Source organism: Thalassophryne amazonica, chromosome 17 (assembly GCF_902500255.1).
Source record: "Thalassophryne amazonica chromosome 17, fThaAma1.1, whole genome shotgun sequence".
Taxonomy (NCBI): domain Eukaryota; kingdom Metazoa; phylum Chordata; class Actinopteri; order Batrachoidiformes; family Batrachoididae; genus Thalassophryne; species Thalassophryne amazonica.
This window is the reverse complement of record NC_047119.1, coordinates 17,758,421-17,777,935: the sequence shown is the minus strand read 5'-3', so window position 1 is coordinate 17,777,935 and position 19,515 is coordinate 17,758,421. Positions and strand designations below refer to the sequence as shown.

At 41.3% G+C, this 19,515-nt stretch overlaps 2 protein-coding genes across 3 annotated transcripts in view; one reads left to right on the top strand and one right to left on the bottom strand.

Moving 5' to 3' along the window:
* Positions 1 to 7,457, top strand: part of prune2 (prune homolog 2 with BCH domain) — a 37,843-nt gene extending 30,386 nt beyond the window's left edge. For both annotated transcript variants that reach the window (XM_034192452.1, XM_034192451.1), the window contains exons 6-11: positions 3,493 to 3,624; positions 3,720 to 3,806; positions 5,446 to 5,544; positions 5,648 to 5,686; positions 6,095 to 6,142; positions 6,273 to 7,457. In XM_034192452.1, coding sequence (XP_034048343.1) covers positions 3,493 to 3,624; positions 3,720 to 3,806; positions 5,446 to 5,544; positions 5,648 to 5,686; positions 6,095 to 6,142; positions 6,273 to 6,303 — 436 coding nt within the window. In that variant the 3' untranslated portion in view covers positions 6,304 to 7,457. The remainder of the gene's footprint in view (positions 1 to 3,492; positions 3,625 to 3,719; positions 3,807 to 5,445; positions 5,545 to 5,647; positions 5,687 to 6,094; positions 6,143 to 6,272) is intronic.
* Positions 7,458 to 10,651: 3,194 nt separating this feature from the next.
* Positions 10,652 to 19,515, bottom strand: part of pcsk5a (proprotein convertase subtilisin/kexin type 5a) — an 88,483-nt gene continuing 79,619 nt past the window's right edge. Inside the window, exons 35-37 of the mRNA XM_034192191.1 lie at positions 15,868 to 15,968; positions 15,270 to 15,501; positions 10,652 to 11,531 (exon numbers count right to left, since the gene is read on the bottom strand). Of these exons, the coding sequence (XP_034048082.1) occupies positions 11,047 to 11,531; positions 15,270 to 15,501; positions 15,868 to 15,968 (818 nt within the window). The 3' untranslated portion in view covers positions 10,652 to 11,046. The remainder of the gene's footprint in view (positions 11,532 to 15,269; positions 15,502 to 15,867; positions 15,969 to 19,515) is intronic.

Sequence of the window (19,515 nt, the reverse complement as noted above, 5' to 3'; positions counted from 1 at the left end):
TATACCTGATCCTTGTAAGTTTGACCTTATGCCTGATCCTTGTAAGTTCGACCTTATACCTGATCCCTGTAAGTTCGACCTTATACCTGATCCTTGTAAGTTCGACCTTATGCCTGATCCTTGTAAGTTCGACCTTAAGCCTGATCCTTGTAAGTTCGACCTTATACCTGATCCTTGTAAGTTCGACCTTATACCTGATCCCTGTAAGTTCAACCTTATACCTGATCCCTCTAAGTTCGACCTTACACCTGATCCCTGTAAGTTAGATTTTACACCAGATACCTGTAAGTTCGACCTTACACCTGATCCCTGTAAGTTTGATCTTACACCTGATCCCTGTAAGTTCGAGCTTACACCAGATCCCTGTAAGTTTGACCTTACATCTGATCCCTGTAAGTTCGACCTTACACCTGATCCCTGTAAGTTCGACCTTATACCTGACCCCTGTAAGGTCGACCTTTTACCTGATCCCTGTAAGTTTGATCTTACACCTGATCCCTGTAAGTTCGACCTTACACCTGATCCTTGTAAGTTCGACCTTACACCTGATCCCTGTAAGATCGACCTTTTACCTGATCCCTGCAAGTTTGATCTTACACCTGATCCCTGTAAGTTCGACCTTACACCTGATCCTTGTAAGTTCGACCTTACACCTGATCCCTGTAAGTTCGACCTTTTACCTGATCCCTGCAAGTTTGATCTTACACCTGATCCCTGTAAGTTCGAACTTACACCTGATCCCTGTAAGTTCGTCCTTACACCTGATCCTTGTAAGTTCGACCTTATGGCCCAGTCACACGGCACATGACAATTCCTGACCGAAGGGAAAAAAGTTAAAAAAAAATCACAATTCATCGCGATAAGGTGGACGAACGAGCTTTATCACCTAATAGTCTGCAAATCGAGTGCAAAAGGGACGAAAGAGGAACGAAACAAAACCGAAGCTAATGTTGATCTCAACGCTTTAAACAAAACAAACACACCTGGAGTCACTGCTGGAGCAGTGTGTGTCTGCATCTCTGCATTCCAGGACTCGGCACTGGGACAGAGCTGCAGCTCCGCCACAAAAGCGCTCAAAAACCAGCTTTTGTACTGTGTGAAAACATTCAGCTGATTGAACGAAGTCAAATGAGAGGCTAACGTTACAAAAACTAAGCAAATGATAAGAAACCATCAAGAACGACAGCCAAAAGAAATACGGATGAATTAAGGTTTTCGTTGCCCTTCGTTCAAATTTTTTGACAGTTTAAAAATCCTGATGAAGTGACTGCTATAGGAACGAAGCTGAGCGAAGGTTAAATGATGCCAGCGTAAGTCAATGAAAATCCAGATTTCTTGTTTTGTTAGGGCTTCATTGCCCTTCGTTAAGTGTCGTGTGACTGGGCCTTTATACCGGATCCTTGTAAGTTTCATCTTATACCTGAACATTGCAAGAGACCTTATATGTGATCCTTGTAAATTACATCTTACCTGAATATTCTAATAGACCTTATAATTGATCCTTGCGTAAATATGTACCAGCTTTGCGGTAGACATTGCAAGACAGACCATATATGTTATGCCCATAAGTGAGTGCACGTTTGCCGATAGCAACATCGTAAAATGTACCTGTATAGTGTACACAAGGCCTTACCTGAACATTATAAGAGAGAACTTATGCCTGATCCTTATGTACTGTAAATGGGTACCGGCCTTGGCTGGGGAAGTAAATGAGAGGTATCATTGTAAAGTATTTTAAGCATGTGCAAACTTTATGTTTCAAAGTAGTTTGACCTTTAAAAGCTTGGACATCAATTTGTGAGGTCTTCAGGATGTTTGTTGTGAACCCCAAACCATACAAGCCAGAAGAATATAACCCCTTTAAATCTGCTGTTGCTAGCCTGCACAGATTAGGAAAAACTCTAACAAAATGAAATTTTGTGGAACTAAGTGAAATTAACCAGTTGTCAAGACATCCTGTCCTGATGTCTAGGCTCTTGCACTGGCACTTTTGCATTTCATTCCTGGACAGTGTATTTGGGGCGCCACAGGCTGTTCCATGAAAGATATTGTGTAAGCTGGCATATCAAAGAGTTTTGGACAAAAATTAAAGTGGATAAATCAAAGTGTCGACAGTTTCTAACGCCAGATGGCTCGAGGTCTGAATCCTTGTGAGGAGGAGTAATGAGTTGGGTGGCCAACAGTTTGCAGCTTGATGTTGGTGGGAGACGACCACAATCGCCGCCAAACAGAGTGGCTCAGCAGTGGTTTGGAAGCTGCACAATGACATTGGATCAGTAGAAGACTTGAAACTGAGCTCAGAAAGTCACTGGAGTTGAAGAAGTTATTGAGGACACTGGAGGATGGACCACAGACTGCAGCTGGGAGAGACGAGGATGTCGTCAAACTTATTTTCAAAGGAAGCGGCAAAGCTCCTCACAACACAAGCAGGAGAGAAATGAAAAAGAGAGGGGAGGATAACTGGGTTTGCAACAGTGTTTGATTTTTTTTAGGAGTCTGGCTGAGCTGCCAAGATGGATACAGAGAAGGAGAAAATGGCAAACTCAAAGCAAACGCTTTAACATTAGTGCCATTTTCTCATAGCTAGAGAGAATATTGTGAAATGTATCTAGTTTTCCCACATTTTGGAGTTTGCAAACTATGTCTAAAACTGAAATCAAAGTCAAACTTATTTATTTATTATTGCTTGTGTCTTTACACATGCGGATCTTTAGTAACTCAGGCCCTAAATCTGTTATTTTCACAGCCATAACTGTTAAATAAAAATTCTGATATGTAGATATTTGTAATAATAATAAAAAAAATAAGAGTTCTAACATTTACACATATGTAATAAAAAATTTGGATATTAGCACTAGATTTTGGACAAATATCAGTTTACCAGTGAATGAACTAATTTTTAATTATGTATATATATATATATATATATATATATATATATATATATATATATATGAAATATAAAATTTTCTTCTTTAGTTATGAGTTGATTAATTTGATTATTGGTGTGTCATGGTGAAGATTATTTTATCAACCTTTTGGCTTTTTGCATCTCTTGCACAACTTTTGTTTTCATCTTCTGTGTGGTTTTTGCAAAAACAAGCATGTGCTTGGATTTACACCTAGTTCATTTATTAACTGATAAAATAATTTTAACAAAATTTGGTATTAGCCTGGGTGTGATATAGAATAGAAACCATAATTTGACATTCATTTTGACATTCATTCATATTTTAATTTGACTTATATATATATATACATACATATATATATATATATATATATATATATATATATATATATATATATATATATATATATATATATATAATGTGTGTGTATATATATAATGTGTGTGTATTACATAAATTGTTTAATATATTCTTGTAAATTTTGATTGGCATTGCTTATTTTCTCAAGGAGCTGCTCATTTCAATTACTGAGATTGTATATTAGCCGCCAAAGTCTCTGGGTTTTACCGTGTATGTGCAGCTATGTGATCAGCACGCTGGAGCTGATGGTAGCAGAGGACTACACGATTGTGTACCTGAATGGAGCCACACCCCACAGAAGAATGCCAGGCCTCGGTTGGCTGAAAAAATGCTACCAGATGATTGACAGAAGGTTTCCCTGCTCACTCACATCTGTTCATTCATAACAATCTACAATATTGAGCGACAACATGAAAAATATATTGTGACACATTGTCTTGTCTTTAGGCTCAGGAAGAATTTGAAGTCTTTCATTATTCTCCATCCATCGTGGTTTATTCGGACCATCCTGGCTATTACCAAGCCCTTCATCAGGTAAGATATTTCAAATTCCATTTTTATGTGCTCAGTCTGTGACATAGGTCCTAACAGGTTTGCTAATATGGGTGTTTAAAGGGGGATTGTTACACTTTTTTTAATGGTCACCAAATTCTTTCAGAGATTCAGTCATTTTATTTTTATTTTATTTCATTTTATTTATTTTTCATTTGGTGAGTGGAGCAGTTTGGTTTCACGCCTAAGAAGTCAACTGTTGAACACATCCTAGCTCTTCAAATACTCATTGAATGCACGCACAAATGTTGGCAGTGCGTCTTTGATTTTCTGTTTAACCGCAAGACTCTGCCTTCGCCCTACACAGCACTCAAAATACCCGTGTATATGCTGAGTCTCTGACCGTTTCCCAGTCAGCACAGGCATTTATCAGGGATGCATTCTGGCTCCTACCCCATTCAATACTTGCACAGACTGGGTGACAGGAGGGTTGTAAAAACCAGTGACTTAGATGCTTTTGTTTGGTGACAAGAAAAGATTTACTGACCTTGCCTTTGCAGATGATACGATCTTTGTAGAATCAGTGTATGCCCTAATTGCAGCTCTTGAGAAGTTGAGTGAGGATTCTGAATGTGTGGGTTTATCCTGGATTAAGAATAAAATCCAAGCTTTCAATAACTTGCTGGACTTGGAATGTGTCAAACACAGTGATTCACTTATTTCAGCAGTTACATAGTACATGTCTCTGGGTCCTTGGATGGTTATGTGACTTGGACACTACCTGTTGACCAAAACCAGTGACTGGATGTCTTTTGTACTAGGTCTCTTTGGATGGTCTTTGGGTATAGCTGGAATGACTGTGTGCATCATGAGGGAATGTCAGCTATGACATTTTGGCCATGTGGTGCGCTTCTTTTGGCATCAGTGCTAAGGAACCCACTAACTGGAAAAGGTCAGAATCAGAATCAAATTTATTGCCAATGAAGTTCCCACATACAAAGAATTTGATCTGGTGTCATTGGTGCATAACAATAAAAATGAAAAGGAAAAAATACTTCTGTAAGAAGTAAGAGTCAAATAGACAAATAGGCAAAACTATGTTCACTGTTAAATAACGCAGTGGAATGAGGCTGTGTAAAAGCATATGATTAGTGTGCAGAAGTATAGTACCTTTCAGTGCAGGGATGACCAATCTGTACTTTGTGGAGGGGGGGGGGCAGGGTAAATGGGGGTCTCTGGCATGTGTCTTGAGGTTTTACTCCTGATGGACCTCAGCCATCTGCCAGAGGGGAGGGTGATAAAAAAATTTGTGTCCTGGATGAGAGGGATCGGCCACTATCTTCCTTGCTCACCTCAGGGCCCTGGAGGTGTACAGGTCTTGTAGGGATGGCAGGGATGTCCACATTTCAGCTGGTTGTGGCAGATAGAAGGCTACATTTGAGAGGTGAGGATCGGCTGTCTGGGCGGTTGCCATCCATATCCTGAGGTGATTCCGTAGCGTGCTGGATGAGGTGATGTGTAGATCCAGTGCATGCTCCCAGATCTGAGCTCACCACATTTTCAAGTGTGCAAGAAACATCCTGCCAGTAACTGGGAGACAAAAACCAAATTAAGAAAAATACTCTGATACCACACAGGACACCCTCACTGCTCTTTCTTGTGTGTTTGCATGTCATCACAGTGCCAAGTTCAGCAGTAAGATAAAGTACGTGAACAGTTTGGATGAGCTACAGGAACTTATCCCAATGGAATGTATCCAGATCCCAGAGTGCATCATTAGGTGAGTCTCTCAAAGCTACTGAGCACATCTCTGCACCCTCTCCAAACTCGGGTAGTCTTTTAAACAACTCCATTCTGCTTTTCATTTAAACTCTAATCCTCAGACTCGACAAGGAACTGAAGGAAGCAGCGGAGAACTCGAGGTAAGTATCGACTTCTTTGTGTTTCTCCAGGTGTTGTTTTATCCTTTACTGGAATGCTCTTTTAAAATCACAGCACCCACTCTGCTGGATGGAAACCAACTGGATTTGTTTGTGGTTGTAATTACATGAAAGACAAAAAAAAAAAAGAAAAGAAAAATAGTTGCCATTTCAGCACATTGCAGTTATATAAACAAGCATTAATTATCCTCATATTTTAGGCTTGTATTAAATGCAGGAATGACATTGCAGAACGAACACATTATTCATCGGCGCATCAAGCACCGGCTGACTAATTGTGCACTGGCTCATAAGTTGCATTTGGTCGTCAAATTCACTACCTTACCAGTGCATTACAGCCTTGCACGTCAATAAATCCTGCACTAACAACCGCTCTTTCTCTTCTTCCAGAGTGAACAGTTTTCTGCAGGGACCAGAGCCAACAGCAGCCCGAACAGAGTAAGTCCTCCAAGACATTTATTTAGGCTCACGCACGGAAGAGAAATGGCCTTGTTTCGGTGCACTGTTACCAATGCATAAACACAGCCATCTTTAATGTCTCTGTTTTGTTCCTTTGTCTTCCCGGCAGACCAGACAAAGCCAGTGCCAGCAGCTCTTAAACCCAAACTGACTAAATGGATGGGGCACCTCAAAAGTCTGGAAAGCAAAAGCAAACGGCTTCATCAGCTCATATGTCTATGTGTTGTGTTTGTCAATTAGAGGAAGGAAAAAAAACTTAATACGTTCTAACTCTCCAGCGCTCGATCTCGTAGCTGCTGCCGCAGCATCCACGGGATGTGGGAACCTTACACGTGCAAGCCGGGCCCGTGAAGCTTGGCAGCACTTACAGTGTAGCATCATTGTTCACAGTAGGGTAGGAAATGCAATCGCACACATAGTGTTGTAGCTGCTGTGTGCATGAGAAGCAGTGAAGCAATAACACCCTTTGCTGGTCACGGAGTATTTCACGTGAAAAGGCTGCTTATGTGTCTGCAATAAAAGCATAGTGTGGACAATATGAAGCCTTGTGCCACAGATGGTGCGCATTGCAGCAAACCGAGTCCTCCCTTTTGTTCAGAAAATGCAAACACAACAATTATTTATTTAGAAATGGATATTTTTTACTTCATTAAATTAATCTGAAGAAAGGAAGATAAATACGAAACTAGAAGGGCACCATGACAATGCATAGCTCTGCCAAGGACAAACAATCCTGGATTTTGCGCATTGGGTTGAACAGCATTATTGCATACCCCCCCCCCCCCCCCCAACACACACACACACACACTTATGTAAATAGGGAAAGTTAAATAACACCCCCTCCCCCATTACGAATGCATTTTTGACTGCAACAAATCTATATCCTTGCAAATTGATGAAACGTGAAAACTGTCTCACTGGTTAAAAGAGAATGAAATGTCCATCACAGATGATGGACATTACCACAGCAGCCAAGTAAATATTAGTATCTAGTGAATCAGCTTTTAGGTTAAGACGGCCTTGACCTTTGACCTTCTGAACCTAAAGTCAAAAGGTTTCTGGGAGTCAGGCTACGTAATATCCATACAATGTGTGCTAACATTCAGCTATGTACACAAGAAATCAAGAAATTTGCAGTTAAACAAAATTATTTCAGTCATCTTGACTTTTGACTTCCGAATCAATAGGGTTATTGGAATCAAGTTGCCTAATGTACATAACAAGTTTGGTAACAACCATGTATGTACAGTAGAAGTTATCTCATAAACAACCAAATTGTACTTAAAAAAAAAACCCTTCCCATGACCTTATGACTCAAATAGGCCACCATACTAACTTTGCCCAAACATCTGCTAGAAACTGAGTTGTTTAGTCAGTCTGTTTGCTAAGGGACACAACAACACTTCCAAATTAAGAAAATGTAACCAAAAGTAGAAAGCACTTACAAATGGAAAACAGAAAACAACAAAAACCCATCTACATCTATTCAACAACAGGTGGTTAATTCAAAAAACATATTGCAAATTGAAAAACAAAAGCTTGCAAAAACAGAACACAACTATAACCTACAGCATGTGCAACAATTTAATTTGATAACATGTCTACTTCAAGTTCACACAACACACCTAAACAACACAAATGCTTTGCAAAGCTTCACAACACAACGGAAGTTCACAACAGAAATACTCACAACCAGCAGTTTCTAATAGAACTTTATCATCACAGCACTCTGCTCTTTAGCTGGTCGGCAGAGCCGAGTGTTTATTTACTTTAACCATGATTTGACAGGCTGGATTAAATAAATGGATTAAATTCATTTTCCCCCCAAAAAATTCTACACACAATACCCCATAATGAAAAGGTTTTTTTTTTTAGATTTTTGCAAATTTCTTAAAAATAATAAGAATAATAAAAAAAAGTAAGAAATAATATGTTCACACTCTGCCATAAAGTTAAAATTGAGCTCAGGTGCATCCTGTTTCTACTGATCCTCCTTGAGGATGTTTCTACAGCTTAATTGGAGTCCACCTGTGTTAAATTCAGTTGATTGGACATGATTTGGACAGACACACACCTGTCTATATATAAGGTCCCACAGTTGACAGCATGTTAGAGCACAAACCAGGCATGAAGTCAAAGGAATTGTTTATAGACCTCAGAGAGAGTATTGTCTCGAGGCACAAATTTGGGGAAGGGTACAGAAACATTTCTGCTGCTTTGAAGGTCCCAATGAGCACAGTGGCCTCCATCATCTGTAAATGGAAGAAGTTCAGATCCACCAGGACTCTTCTTGGAGCTGGCCGCCCATCTAAACTGAGCGATCGGGGAGAAGGACCTTAGTCAGGGAGGTGACCAAGAACCTGATGGTCACTCTGACAGAGCTCCGTCATTCCTCTGTGGAGAGAGGAGAACCTTCCAGAAGGTCAACCATCTCTGCAGCAATCCACCAATCAGGCCTGTATGGTAGAGTGGCCAGATGGAAGCCACTTCTTAGTAAAAGGCACATGACAGCCCACCTGGAATTCTCTGGTCTGACGAGACAAAGATTGAACTCTTTGGCGTGAATGTCAGGTGCCATGTTTGCAGGAAACCAGGCACCATCCCTACAGTGAAGCATGATGGTGGCAGCATCATGCTGTGGGGATGTTTTTTTTTCAGGGGCAGGAACTGGGAGACTAGTCAGGATTGAGGGAAAGATGAATGCAGCAATGTATAGAGACATCCTGGATGAAAACCTGCTCCAGAGCACTCTTGACCTCAGACTGGGACAACGGTTTATATTTCAACAGGACAATGACCCTAAGCACACAGTCAAGATATCAAAGGAGTGGCTTCAGGACAACTCTGTGAATGTCCTTGAGTGACCCAGCCAGAGCCCAGACCTGAATCCGATTGAACATCTCTGGATAGATCTGAAAATGGCTGTGCACCGACGCTTCCCATCCAACCTGATGGAGCTTGAGAGGTGCTGCAAAGAGGAATAAACAAAACTGCGCACAGATAGGTGAACCAAGCTTGTGGCATCATATTCAAGAAGACAGCTGTAATTGCTGCCAAAGGTGCATCAACAAAGTATTGAGCAAAGGGTGTGAATACTTATGTACACGTGATTTCTTAGTTTTTTATTTTTAACAAAGTTGCAAAAATTTCAAAAATACTTTTTACGTTGTCATTATGGAGTGTTGTGAGTAGACGTTTGAGGAGAAATAAATGAATTTACTCCATTTTGGAACAAGACTAACATAAAATGTGGAAAAAGTGAAGTGCTGTGAATACTTTCTGGATGCACCATAGCTAATTTTTAATGCGTTATTGTTTTATTTTACTGAAGAGTAGAAGTCACATGAAGACCTCTGGGCAGAAACGTCTGTTGTGTTGTGGAGCATTGCAGAGCATTTGTGTTTCCAAGTGTTGTGTGAATTAGCAGCAAACACATGGTCAAATTAAATTACTACATGTACTGCAGGTTATGTTTGTGTATGTTTGCAATAGTTCTGACTTTTTTTCCGCAGCTACTTATTGTTAAAGTGTGTGTGCAGGTGTTTTTTGTGTGAAGCAGCTGTTGATATGCTACTACTTCATACTGCGTCCAATAACAAACCACCATGATCATACGCATCCAATTAGAAACCGCTGTGATTATCATGAGATAAAGGACATCGTGACCTTGAAACTATACAGGAGACAACTAATGGATTTCAAGCTCAAAACAGTGGGTTAAAGGTTAAAGTTGTGCATGAACTGTGACATTGGGCTGTTTAAATAATAACGGGTATTATCATTGTATGTGAAAATGTTTATTGCATTTGTTGGTGTTGTGTGGCTCTTATTGGCCACCGTAGTTTTATTGGAAAAATGCAGAAAGTGAGGTTTGGATGAATGGACAGAAGATGATCATGACAACGATTTAAAATCCCTGCAGCCTCAGCGGGCTGAGAGGTAAAAGAAAATGATCCAAGATCCTCATCCAGATCCTAATACAGCAATAAAATCAGATGAGATTAAACTGATCATTCCACCGGGATTGGTTGAAAATGTTTTGAGTCGTGTTAATCAAGCTCTTGTTGCCATGTGAGAGAACGTGACCTTTCATGCGCATTCTGATCACGTGAGCCTTTTCAGCCACTTTGTGAATCGGACAGTCTGAGTTCTCTCCCGGATCTGCAGGGCCACAGAAAATGAAAATTGAATCTCTTGTAAAGCACAATATCCTCTCGGTGTGTGGTTGTTGTGCCTTTGTGCGTCAGTGCATGCCACCTCATAGATTATCGATGGCCCTATTAACCGTGAATATTTTTACGACGGCGTACAGAGGATGTGCAAATAAAACATGGATCTCTGTCAAGTAATTCAATAAAATCAGGCTGAAATCCCAACATTGTTTTCAATCATCCTTTTCCATCTGTTTGGAGCAGAAATTGAACAGTTTTGCCGCTAAAGTGACAAATCGGGCAGTTTGAGTCTCGCGCTGATGAGTTACACATTAAATGCATTTTGCAAGACTTTATTTCAACAGAAATGTGTTTTCAATTTATGAAGCAGCAAACAAGATGAGAGCAAAGCAAAAATAACACGATTAAGCAAATTCAGAATGCTACTGCAACAGCACAATTGTTATATATGTGGGAATGAAAGCGTAGCGCACATGAAGGTCAAAAAATATGAATAAATCAAGCATAAAAGAAACGACAGGGATGATCATTTTTTGCACATTATTTCATTTTGTGACTGGGTCACAGTAGAACTCATAAATAGGTTTGCATGTCTCATTTGGTCATATTCAGTGAAGGATAAATGGATCTGTCCTCCGGGGCAGCAGAGACAGCAGAGGACACATTGAGAAACTTGGATTTATTATTATTATTATTATTATTATTTATGCTTCATCGGAACGTGTAGCTCTCATCGTCGTACTCCAGCTCGTCCTCGTTGTCCTCTCCCAGCTGTCCGTACCGGAACTTCCTGTACACAGTGCCGTCTTTACCCATGTAAACAATGTCCTCATCCTCGTCCTCATCGTCCTCGTCATTCTTCCTCTCTGAGCGGCGGTCGCTGATGTCACCTAGGCGGGAGTCCTGGAAACGGCTGCCGGAGGAGCTGGAGTGGCCGCTGTAAGACGCAGTGGAAGCAGAGCTGTAGCCGCGTCTGCTGCCGGCGCCGTACCCCCCACCTGAGCCCAGCTTCTCGTAGCCACGCGGGGCAATGTCTGGGGTGGTGCTCTTGGAGCGGGAGTGCCTGATGAGGAAGATGACGGCTCCCAGTCCGAGCACCAGCAGAATGGAGGCAGTGATGAAGACGGCCAGGTTACCCCTGACCTCCTCTTCCTCCTCGTTCCTGAAAGCCAAGTTGGTGCTGAGGATGCACTCTCCTAGCAAACAAAGACAATCATATGCTTGTACAGAAATGGTGGGTAAGAGGGCCACATACACACAGTTCCCCCCTCCAGAACACTTACCGATGGACAGCGATGAGTAAGTTGACGTTACTGGTGATTTCACGCTAAACAAAGCTATAGTTTCACATTTTAATATATATATCTCGTGGACATGACGAGCGAAGCTCTTCAGCATCTCACCATGTCATTTAGGTCCTTCAGACGTTTTTGAGTAAATGCTTCGGTGGAGCATGACTAAAACCTTTCAGCTTCGGGGGGTATTATTTGTTTTTTTGTGCCTTTCAGTTTCTGGAGGAGCTCTGCCACCCCCAGACCCCAGCCTTTTAAATATTTTAATTTTTTTTTTCCTTTCGGCTACTGCAGGAGTGGACCCCCCCACCTTTTTAAGCATTTTTCTTTTTTGCCTACAATATGGCCAAATTATCATATTGTAATATTGTCATATCAATCTGATATAAGATATGACTATGATATGACACAAAGTGAAGCAAATATTCTTAAAACAGTAATAATACCACACTCATCATAAGGTTAGAATACAGTGCCCTCCAAAAGTATTGGAACACTTGGTATTTCACACATATTATGTTAGAAATATTAAAAAAGAAAATAAGATTCTAAAATCAAACCTTCACTGTGCCTTGTGATGGAATCACTACGATGATGGTCCAAGATGGCGGCCGCATTTCTTGCACCACAGCAACCAATGCGGCGTCTACTCTATATAACGTCTATGTTCGTCTACCGTCGATTTGTGGCTATTTACGGCTTTTTACAACAGTGGTTTGTAGCTTTTTCCCCCACTATGGAGATTTTTTGTGCCATTTCCAGTTTGTGCCTCCATCTACCACCGAGTGAGCCCCGCGGCCTGCGTGGTGCTCCACTCGTATTATTATTGCCTCTGCCAAGGAGCTAATGTTTTTACTGGTGTTTATCTCTTTGTTTGTCTGGATAACTCAAAAAAGTAATGAACGGATTTCAATAACATTTGGGGAGCAGATAGATGATGCTCTGGGGAATAAGTGATTCAGTTTTGGAAGATAATGTGGAATATATTCTGGAACAGTGATCTAAAAGAATGACAGGCACATAGCAGCATTCAACTCAAAACGTTGTGAGAGGATGTTGATGAAATTGGGTTGAGCTGATGGATGTTGGTTCTGGAAAATTAGGAATTTCATTTTGAATTTGATTCAGAATGTATTTTGTATCCAGGATCCAGCAGAGGTTTTAAGCATTCAGGAACAAATAATTCAAAAATGAAGTTTGATAACACTTGAGATTAATAATGTAGTAACAATTCAAACATATTCTGAATCTGGGATCCAAGAGAATGTTAGAGATATAAGAACACTCAACTCAAAAAATTATGAATGGATCTTTATCGGCGTATACAACCCCTGGCAAAAATTATGGAATCACCGGCCTCGGAGGATGTTCATTCAGTTGTTTAATTTTGTAGAAAAAAAGCAGATCACAGACATGACACAAAACTAAAGTCATTTCAAATGGCAACTTCCTGGCTTTAAGAAACACTATAAGAAATCAGGAAAAAAAAATTGTGGCAGTCAGTAACGGTTACTTTTTTAGACCAAGCAGAGGGAAAAAAAAATATAGAATCACTCAATTCTGAGGAAAAAATTATGGAATCATGAAAAACATAAGAACGCTCCAACACAGCACTAGTATTTTGTTGCACCACCTCTGGCTTTTATAACAGCTTGCAGTCTCTGAGGCATGGACTTAATGAGTGACAAACAGCACTCTTCATCAATCTGGCTCCAACTTTCTCTGATTGCTGTTGCCACATCAGCTTTGCAGGTTGAAGTCTTGTCATGGACCATTTTCTTCAACTTCCACCAAAGATTTTCAATTGGATTAAGATCTGGACTATTTGCAGGCCATGACATTGACCCTATGTGTCTTTTTGCAAGGAATGTTTTCACAGTTGTTGCTCTATGGCAAGATGCATTATCATCTTGAAAAATGATATCATCCCCAAACATCCTTTCAATTGATGGGATAAGAAAAGTGTCCAAAATATCAACGGAAACTTGTGCATTTATTGATGATGTAATGACAGCCATCTCCCCAGTGCCTTTACCTGACATGCAGCCCCATATCATCAATGACTGTGGAAATTTACATGTTCTCTTCAGGCAGTCATCTTTATAAATCTCATTGGAACGGCACCAAACATAAGTTCCAGCATCATCACCTTGCCCAATGCAGATTCGAGATTCCACACTGAATATGACTTTCATCCAGTCATCCACAGTCCACGATTGCTTTTCCTTAGCCCATTGTAACCTTGTTTTTTTCTGTTTAGGTGTTAATGATGGCTTTCGTTTAGCTTTTCTGTATGTAAATCCTATTTCCTTTAGGCGGTTTCTTACAGTTCGGTCACAGACGTTGACTCCAGTTTCCTCCCATTCGTTCCTCATTTGTTTTGTTGAGCATTTTTGATTTTTGAGACATATTGCTTTAAGTTTTCTGTCTTGACGCTTTGATGTCTTCCTTGGTCTACCAGTATATTTGCCTTTAACAACCTTCCCATGTTTGTATTTGGTCCAGAGTTTAGACACAGCTGACTGTGAACAACCAACATCTTTTGCAACACTGTGTGATGATTTACCCTCTTTTAAGAGTTTGATAATCCTCTCCTTTGTTTCAATTGACATCTCTCGTGTTGGAGCCATGATTCATGTCAGTCCACTTGGTGCAACAGCTCTCCAAGGTGTGATCACTCCTTTTTAGATGCAGACTAACAAGCAGATCTGATTTGATGCAGGTGTTAGTTTTGGGGATGAAAATTTACAGGGTGATTCCATAATTTATTCCTCAGAATTGAGTGAGTTCATATTTTTTTTCCCTCTGCTTGGTCTAAAAAAGTAACCGTTACTGACTGCCACAATTTTTTTTCCTGATTTCTTATAGTGTTTCTTAAAGCCAGAAAGTTGCCATTTGAAATGACTTTAGTTTTGTGTCATGTCTGTGATCTGCTTTTTTTTTCTACAAAATTAAACAACTGAATGAACATCCTCCGAGGCCGGTGATTCCATAATTTTTGCCAGGGGTTGTAGATAACTAGGCCTGATGCTAAATGTGAAAGTGGGTATTTGACGGTGAGGGATGTGCAGCCTTGGCAGCTCTCTGAGTGCCTTCTAGTTTTATTTGCATTGAATGATTCGTCAGTAAAAGTCCTCCTCGCTGTGTTGGGAATCACTTGTCATGTTGTAGCTATTTTTAACTTATATATTTTTGCGTGCATAGTCTGAATTTGCACCCTGAGCCCCAGATGGCAACCACCCAGGTTGTCAACTGGTTCATCCCCATCTTTAGAAAGTAACCATCTAATTTGCCACAACCAGACGAAACGCAGGCGTTCCACTGGCTTTCTTCAGCCACTGAGGCACCTGCGTCCTGGATCATACCCCGAGAAACGCAACTATTGGCTAAAATATCGTGGCTGACTTTCCCTCACGATGAAATTGTTAGTCGTCTTCTGAGTCATACGTCACTGTCGAGACAAGTGAACAGGTTTGACTGGTTAACCACAAACAGATACACTGTCTGAGTCCAGGAACTGATTGAACACCTGGATCTCAGTCTTGATCTGAAACGGTCACATTCCCAAACACAGCTACTCAAGTGCTGGTAGGCTAAGCTACCATAATCCTTTTGTTTCTATAACTGTTACATGTCACCTACCTCGAGTCTCAGTGCAGTTACAACAGTCCTGATGTTGCACCTGACCACCAGTAAGTATCTTCTCCAAAGCTGCCTCTTCTTCTTTCTCTTCCTCATAACGACAACACAGCAAACAGCGGCGCCCCCCGGCTTCTAAAATGGCCTGAGGTGGACACACGGTGCAGTTGGCTGGTCCGGGTCCCCGACACTCCAGACAGGAGCTGTCGCAGTCTTCACAGGTGTGGCTTAAACCCTGATGATGAAGAAGAGGAAAAACTCACTTAAAATGTTAATGATTCAATTATTTTAAATGTAAAACTTCCCTAAAATACAGCTCAATAATTAGTATATTACTTTTAAAATAAAAAAAGGGCTATATTATCTCTTTGTTAACACAATACCACCTGATTTACAAGTTCAATCTAAAACCAAACCAAACAAAAACCAAATAACTTGCAAATGGCTACAGCAAAGCGCCAGGAAGACTGAAAAACAACATTGATTTTCACTTGATACTTTACACGTCATTCTGAAGCTACACATAATTTAAAATTATTATTATTTTTTAAATAATTTTTGTGAAACTGAAAATGTACAATGGGCTTGATGGTGTAGTTACCTTGATCAGAGGGTACTGGTTTATGTCGCACAGGGACTCACACATGCCCTGTGACAGCAGGTATCCAGGGTGGCATGAGTCACACGTGCGGGAGTCTTTACCTGGAGGTTCATGACAACTTAAGTTAACATTCACATCTTTTAAATGGACACATTAAATACCTTTTTTCTTTGTAGGCTAAATGTCTGAGCAGAGTGTGAATTATACAATGACTCGGGGGCTCACCTAACAATAGTCAGCTAATAGCTAGCTGACTATTGTTAGCTTTAGCGAGCTAAAATTACTTAAACTGTAACTAAGAGCAATGTTTAGAAGCTAGCTAACATTAGCACTCATCCATAGACATTTAACACAATCTAAATCAGAACCACCCTGAGGAAAAGTAGAGCAGACAGCATTATTACACACTAGGGTGACCATATCTTGATTACCGGCAATGAGATAGCGGGTACTAACCGGCAGAACTGGAACGGTTAGCAGAACAGGAATGATAATAGCATTGGTACCACAGTAGAGCCCGACCGATATGGATTTTTTGAGGCCGATGCTGATAACGATATTTGGATGAAAAAAATGCTGATAATCGATAAATTGGCTGATTTGCCGATAGATCAGCCGATATTATTATTTTTTTTTTTAATGAATAAAATGTTCTTTTTTGGACCCTTAACAAAAAAGGTATGAGCTAAAAGCTGAAGCTTTGTTCTCATATTGATTAACTTTATAACAGAGAAGAATTTTCAAGTTCAAAAAATGCAATAAAGAATTAAACCTTTGTGAAATTAGCAACTACATATCCTTAAAAAGAGTTGTGAAATACATCTGATCTTGTACCTCTTGTTGTTGCAACTTAGATATAGGTTCAGGATAAGGATATAGATCCTTATAAACTTACTTGTATGCTTTTGTCAGCCGATCAGTGCAGTGTGACGGCGAACTACGGGGGCGGTGATGAACACATTTAAGCAGGGGTGTAAGCAGCTCTCAGTTGAATGGAGTCAAAGCTCCATCTAATGGACAAATGGTGCAAGGACATTTTACATTGCCGACACAAACATTATTTCAGTAACTGTTCTGTTTATGAGAAATTATTCTATCGGCAAAATTTCGGCCGATAGTACTTTGAAAAGGGCTTATATCGGCCAGGCTCTATACAACAGTCTCTTATATAAAGAGACTGGTAGCATGTTTTTGAAACATGGGTGTAATTGGTCCATCTGATACGTCGGCCGCTATTGACTATCATGCCACGCTCTGTGCTTGGCTGTGGCGCAACCTCCGAAAATGTAAGTTGGTTCCACTCCTCCAGAGACTGTGGTACCACTGCGATGTTGTAAACAAAGGCTGCAGCCAATCAGAGTGTGGCGTGTCTCAGCCAATCAGCAAAATGTCAGAATCCTGACTAAAAGTCACGTGACCAAATAACCCGATACCGACTCCTTTGCCTTGGCTGGAGGAGTGGAACCAACTTAGAATGATAATACAATTGATGGAATGATTGACAGAACAGCATCTAACTATGCCCCCTACTATCAAGATATTGATAACCAATCTCAAGATAACATAATAAAATGTTATCATACAAAGCAGAAAGTCCACCCCCCACCCGTCATGTTGAAAGCACAAACTTATCTCTTTTTTTGTCCCATTTAGCACTAATTGCCAGCAGATTGCCATATCGGAAAATTTACCATCACTAACACTAGATGGTACCATACAAGCTCTTGTTCTGACATTCTGTCACTGTTCTGTCAAGAGTTTGGGGCTTTTAATGCCAACCAAAAACAACCCTTTGCGCTGATTACCAGTTGTTCTGATTCCATTCTGCCTATAGTTCCGGTGATTAGTTGCTCCCAAATGAGATAATCAAATGATACTCGAAGTTTACTCAACGATGAAAAACAATGAAAACCAGCACATTGTCATTACTTTCTAAAAAAAAAAACAACCTAGGACAGCCAGGACAGGACGTGAAAATAGGACATGTCCTGGGAAAACAGGACATTCGGTCACTCTATTACACACAGGACTTGATTCCATAAAACTTCTTTCCGGCCACAGTCAGACTGATGGCATCCCTGAACTCAGAGTAATGGAGTGTCCATCCATCCATCCATCCATCCATCCATCCATCCATTTTCTTCCGCTTTATCCGGAGTCGGGTCGCGGGGGCAGCAGCTCAAGCAAAACCGCCCAGACCTCCCGATCCACACACACCTCCCCCAGCTCCTGCGGGGGAACACCAAGGCGTTCCCAAGCCAGCCGAGAGATGTAGTCCCTCCAGCGTGTCCTGGGTCTTCCCCGGGGCCTCCTCCCAATGGGACGTGCCCGGAACACCTCTCCAGCGAGGCGTCCAGGGGGCATCCGGAAAAGATGCCCGAGCCACCTCAACTGACTCCTTTCGATGTGGAGGAGCAGGGGCTCAACTCCGAGCTCATCCCGAGTGACCCACTCGGGAGGAGTGGGTCACACCCACTCCATTACTCCCATTACTCGGGAGTAATGGAGTGTTCGCAACAATAATCCACTGGGCAATATTTATCACACAACTAAAACCTAATGTGCAGTATTTTATTTTATTCCTTGAAATAACAATTATTGGTGCAATATCTGTTGGATCCACATGTGCCATATACACTTTATTATCTGTGCAAAATCCACCGTGTTGGAATACAAGTATGTAATAACTGCTGTACTGCTGTTCACATTCCCCCTTAACCTGGCATATATATATATATATATATATATATATATATATATATATATATATATATATATATATATATATATATATATATTTATTTATTTATTTTTTTATTTTTTATTTTTTTCAGGAGCACCAGATGTCCTTCCTTTGGGCGGTGGAAGTAGTACTTCGAGGATCTCCTCAATCCCATTGTCACGTCTTCCGAAGAGGAAGCAGAGACTGGGGACTCAGAGGCAGACTCATCCATTACCCAGGCCGAAGTCACCGAGGTGGTTAGAAAGCTCCTCGGTGGCAAGGCTCCTGGGGTGGATGAAATCTGTCCTGAGTACCTTAAGTCTCTGGATGTTGTGGGACTGTCTTGGCTGACACGCCTCTGCAACATCGCGTGGCGATCAGGGACAGTGCCTCTGGATTGGCAGACTGGGGTGGTGGTCCTTCTGTTTAAGAAGGGGGACCGGAGGGTGTGTTCCAACTATAAGGGGATCACAGTCCTCAGCCTCCCCGGTAAGGTCTATTCCAGAGTACTGGAGAGGAGAATTTGACCGATGGTCGAACCTCGGATTCAGGAGGAGCAGTGTGGTTTTCGTCCTGGTCGCGGCACACTGGACCAGCTCTATACGCTCCATCGGGTGCTCGAGGGTTCATGGGAGTTTGCCCAACCAGTCCACATGTGTTTTCTGGATCTGGAGAAGGCGTTTGTCCGTGTCCCTCGGGGCACCCTGTGGGGAGTGCTCCGGGAGTACGGGGTCTGGGGTCCTTTGCTAAGGGCTATCTGGTCCCTGTACGACCGCAGAAGGAGCTTGGTTCGCATTGCTGGTAGTAAGTCAAACCTGTTTCCAGTGCACGTTGGCCTCTGCCAGGGCTGCCCTTTGTCACAGTTCTGTTCATTATTTTTATGGACAGAATTTCTAGGCGCAGCCAGGGTGTAGAGGGGGTCTGGT